The sequence below is a fragment of the Micromys minutus genome, assembly GCF_963924665.1.
Source record: "Micromys minutus genome assembly, chromosome: 1".
Classification (NCBI taxonomy): domain Eukaryota; kingdom Metazoa; phylum Chordata; class Mammalia; order Rodentia; family Muridae; genus Micromys; species Micromys minutus.
Window position 1 is genome coordinate 141526693 of NC_137969.1, and position 5303 is coordinate 141531995.

General features: G+C 35.1%; 1 protein-coding gene across 2 annotated transcripts; it reads left to right on the forward strand.

Annotated features, from left to right (window-relative positions):
* Positions 1 to 2314: 2314 nt before the first annotated feature.
* CSN3 (casein kappa) lies at positions 2315 to 4685 on the forward strand (the record flags this gene model as incomplete). Of its 2 annotated transcripts, XM_080914010.1 has the most annotated exons (3): positions 2315 to 2371; positions 3003 to 3032; positions 4242 to 4685. In XM_080914010.1, 3 exons carry the CDS (start codon positions 2315 to 2317, stop codon positions 4683 to 4685), a joined length of 531 nt encoding a protein of 176 aa, XP_080770136.1. The 2 variants fall into 2 exon arrangements, with proteins under 2 accessions (XP_080770136.1, XP_080770137.1); XM_080914011.1 differs by lacking the exon at positions 3003 to 3032.
* Between the last annotated feature and the right edge of the window lie 618 nt (positions 4686 to 5303).

A 5303-nucleotide genomic window follows, 5' to 3' on the forward strand; every position in this document is an offset into this window, starting at 1 on the left:
GAACAGTTGAGGAACACATGCTGAACCCAAAATGCAAGCATTCAGCCTTCACAGTGATGAAAATGTACAATTCATGAATTTAATTTACAAAAGGCATACATAATTGAGATTGTTCTTTTTTTTTTAATTTTTAAACTAAGTGGTTGTAAATTTTGGAAGAAAAAATATAAAGTCACTTGAAACCATAGTTCTCCACATAAAAACACTTAAAATGGGAAAAATAATTGTGGCTATTGGGTTTTTATTTTATTTTAGCTTCAACTGGATGAAATGAGTAGGTTAAGAATGTAATTAGTACATTTTTATACTTTTTTATATTTTTATAAAACATAGAACATGCATTCTTTAAGGAGATTGGTTGTTTTCCCTTCAAACTCATGAGTCACATCTGTTTCCGGTCTGCAGTGCTGACTAAGACTGACCTGCACGTGACCCTGGTGACCTCAAATCTTTCCTTTCTGTCATCATCCTATTGGGTAAAAAGTAGGAGGAAAATGAGATCTGACTCCTGGTACTAATACCCTGTAATTAGGCTCAGTTATTTATCTTGGGTCTTCTCTGCAGCTAAGAGGCCAGGCAAAACCTACTGCCAAGCAAGAATTGTCTCCAAGTAAAGGTAACTAATGGTCTGCCCAGGGCTGTGATGATGTAGAGTAGCTACTTGGGAAACCACCAAGGTTATTTTGGAATCACATTTTCTTTCTTTTGTCCTTGACTGCTAAGCTTAAATACCTCTAGGTATCATTTCAATATGAATGTCTAACTTAAACATTAGACTTTAGGTACTGTTGCGATAAAAAATAAATTAACTATGCTTTGTCCTAAAGTCTAGATTTGATATTGTCAAATTATATAAGATATTGTTAACTCTAAATTTAAAATAAGCCTGCTACTGATCTAGACTGACAGAGAGGGCTATTTCTCAGGCAGCTAGAACTATAATACTCAGAATAGTCCAATAGTTACCTTAAAATCTTATCTCTACTAAAACTCATAATGCCTTTTACTATAGTGTAATTATATATTATGTTATAGCATGTATTTCAAATATAACTTAATCCATATTTTTCAAAAAGCATGTCTCCTTAGAAAGAAACTCGACAAACACAAACATATACCAGTATTCATCTGATAAAGTAAAATTCTAGCTTTTAACTGAAAATATTACATATATTTATATGTATGATATAATATGTACTATTATATCTATAACATTTTAATATAAAAACAAAATGAATATTAAAATATATTTTTTAATTATTGAAGAGGAATCTATGTTTAAGCAAAGGGATAATATTTTTAAAAAAATGATTTGTAAAGTTAACTGGAAAATGATGAATTTAACAAGGAATTCTATCCTTTTAAGGAACAATTTTGCTTAGGTTGTCCAAACGTGATTACACATGGGGGAAATTCAATGATTTCTTAGAGATGGTTCTGAAGTCAGTTTAGTAAACAGCCTTTCTAATCACCTGAGGCTCACATCCGGAGAGGTAAATGGGGTTTGCTAGTCTTTCCCTTTCCCGCCTGCAGGGTGGGGCCAAAGAGCTGTTTATTCTGTAATACTTATAAAGCTTATTTTTTCATTACTCACATTTACAGATGTATCAGAAATCATAGCTTCAGTAAGACACCACATTCCCATCACAACTACAATATATAATACCATATTAGATGTTTGAAGTGTTGTGTTATTATCTAAGAACTATTAAAATTACATGAGCAGATGAGCATTGTGATTCTGTTGGGAAGAGACTAGCTGGTGCCTTTAACTAGCTCAAGGGTGTGTAGATTGCATCCATACTGCATTAAAGCAGCGGAGTTATCACAGCGTTTATATTACCGGAAAAGTAAATTTTTATCATGACAAAAGCTGCCTTCCCAGAAGTTTCATCCCATGGTTGATATGTTAACCTTATCTTCATCAGCAGGCACATCAGGCAGAGTGTCTATGGATGTTCTCAACGCTTTGTGTGCACTGCAAATCCTTCATCCATAAGATGCAGTTGTTGCTAAGGCCTAGCTCTATCTCCATAATCTCAGCATTTGGCAAATCACTTAATCCCGGTAGCTTTGCATCAAATGAACAGATGATTATGTTTCAATGATAATTCTATAGTCAAAAATTAAACTAATTTTCACTTCTACTTCAGTGTTTCTTTTATTTTAAGAAAATCGATTTCCTGCACTATCTAAATCTACTCATAAATTCAGATTTTCCCCACCTCCTCCAAGGAAAGTATTATATGCAATCACTTCTAACTTGTTAGCCAGAGAGTCTTAATTTAATTTTTAAATTTATATTTTAGGTGCAATGATGAGGAACTTTATCGTAGTTGTGAATATTCTGGCATTAACTCTGCCCTTTTTGGTGAGTTAATTTTATTTAAATTATTTGGTAAGATGTTAAATACATTTTATTTAAGAATTCTGGTTATATGAATATCAAAATATAGGTACTTCAAGGCACAAACAGCTTGTTAGTAGTTTGTTTACTTGTATTATAAGAATAATCTTCTAGATATTAATTTAGTTATCATAATACATACTTCATCATGCAGAGAAAGCCTTTCAAATTCCTATACTCTAGAAATTTATTTTTAAGTTAGAAAATAAAGCTTGGCCTGGCCTCAGTGAGAGAAGATGCACCGAACCCTGGAGAGACTGGAGGCTCCAGGGGGTGGGGAGGCCTGGCAAGGGGGGGCACTTTCTTGGAGACAGGGGAGAAGGAGAAATGGGAGGAGGGGAAACTGTGGGAAGGGGACCAGAGTGGGGGCAATGGCTGGACTGTAAAACAGTAAATGTAATAATAATTGAAAAAAGAAAATACTGTAAATGTAATTCATAAACATTAAGTATAGAAATCCTAGTCTAAGACAAAAATCCTTCTGATGAAATTTCTATTTCTCCTATGCTATTAATCTCCTTAGCTCTTAACTATTTAAAGGCTTTAAATAGTTATTTACATAGTTCTCATGATTTCTTTTTTGGTAACTCCTTAGGCTGCAGAGATGCAAAACCCAGATTCAAACGTAAGTTGATGTTATCTCTGTTAGAGACTCGAACTCCAAGCACACCATTCTGAAAATCTCAATCATATCAAAATGCCTCTTGTCTTAAAGCTAAATAAATATTTAAGTGTTTCAACACTTTTAAAAGAACTGTAGACTTTTTCAGTGTTCAAATTCTTATCTTTTGTGACCTTCTTCGTCTTGTGTGGGCCAGCCAACTCCTTCTCCAGTATCCATGTTCCTAGTCAGTTCCATGGCTGGTAGACACAGAATTACATTTTATGTTTAAAAGTTAACCATGTGAAAGGTTCTGTTTCTTTTAAGATTGTTTTCACTGTAGTTTAGGCTACATGTGTGCTTAGTTTTCATGCGTATTCTGAAACTCCAGGAATGTCATCATTTGTCAGCAGCAAAATAAAAGTAAAAATATAAAATACGAAATAAAAAAGGAGACGATCTAGAGACTAGTATGTTCTCTCTAAGATTATGAAATTGTGGATGTTGAGCACTTGCTTAATTATTAAATGTAAACAGGTATCTGTTAGACAATTCTTTAGAGCAAATTCTTAGGATCAAAATTACCTGTAAAAACTACAGTGAGTCTTACATTTAATTACTTTCACTAACTTGTTGATATTATACTTCCTTGTAGCCAACTACATGTTAAGAACTTTTTAACTAATTACTAAAAGAAGTAATTTTAAGTCATAAAATGAATCTCACCCTGCTCTACGAGCCTACATATAACAAACTTTCCTTCTTATTGTATTAAGAATTTTCTTTAGCAAATATCAATTATACATAATATAGTTCTTGATGGCTTTGAGACATCCATATGGGTTTGTGCACATTGTCTGGGTTTGTGTATAACATGGTAAAGTTCTCTATTAGACTTTTCTAGGTGCTGTAATTAAATATGTAATGTCTAGTCAGTACTTTCCATATATGTCATGATTCCATAAGGGGAAACATTTTATGTTATTAATGACCCAATTTCTTCAAAACAAGCAAACATTAGTTCTAAGTTGTTACAAGCAATGTTCCATGAGATGAAACATGGAGTGGGATATGTGGCCATCCAAATCTGATGAAATAATGATGCAGGATTCAGTACTTTCAACGTTCTGCTTGCTCAACACAAAAATGCTGCAGTATTTCAGAAGCTGCTGAAGTCGTTTTGTATCCTGATCAATGATCAGAACCTCTCTGTGCAACCTTCTCTTCCTGCAGTGCCGTGAGAAGAACGAAGTGGTGTACGACGAGCAGAGAGTCCTGTACACACCAGTGCGCTCTGTCCTCAGCCGCAGTCATTATGAACCTAATTCTTACTACTACAGGCCAGCCATGCCTGTTAGCCCATACATGTATTACCCGTTTGTTGTAAAACTTCTTCTGCTTAGGTCTCCAACCTTCAGATGGCAACAAATGCCTAGTTTCCCCCAGCCTATCGGAGTACCTCATCCCGTTCCAAACCCATCCTTTCTTGCCATTCCCACAAATGAAAATCATGATAGTGACGCCATTCCAAGCATCAGTACCATTGCTCCCACTGTGTCCACACCAGTTCCTACCACAGAGTCAGCAACAAGCACCGTGGCCAATCTTGAAGCTTCCACAGTGTCTGTCAGTAACCCTGAGACAGCCACGGTCCCAGTGACCTCACCAGCAGCATAAACGGGGAGGAAACATTGAAGAACACAATAAAGGTAAGAGAGCCAAGGTGAAATGAACAACGCAGGTAACATGCATAGACATATAGTTACAGGATCATAAACGTTAAAGTGATAACTCATATTAAGGAGCCAGAAAACAGTTAAGGAGAATTTTAACTTGGGACAATCGTAGCATTGACAAGTGAGCTTTTGTTTCAATGAGACACAAAAAACAGTCTGCTTTTACAACATGAAGAAAAACAGAGCTTTTGTCAATCATTTTCCTGAACATTACAATTCTTCTTTAATCTGTGAACTTTATTTCATCCATACTTATACAAGCAGTGGAGTAAAATACTTTGTACACTCTACTGTTTTGAGTCTAAAATTACCACAATGACATTTCTTCAATCAGATTGAATACCAGTCACATGTAGTAGTGAACCCAGAATCCTAGCTGCTAGAGGGCTTGAGGCAGGAAAATCATCAGTTCAAGACCAGCCTTGTCTACGTGGAGAATAGGCCAGTCTGAGAAACTTAGCAAGATCTTGTTTCAGTTTTAAAAATAAAAAGAGGAAGGGCTGATGATGTAATTAAGTATAAAGTTGTTAGCTAACATGCATGAGGTCCTAGGTACAAT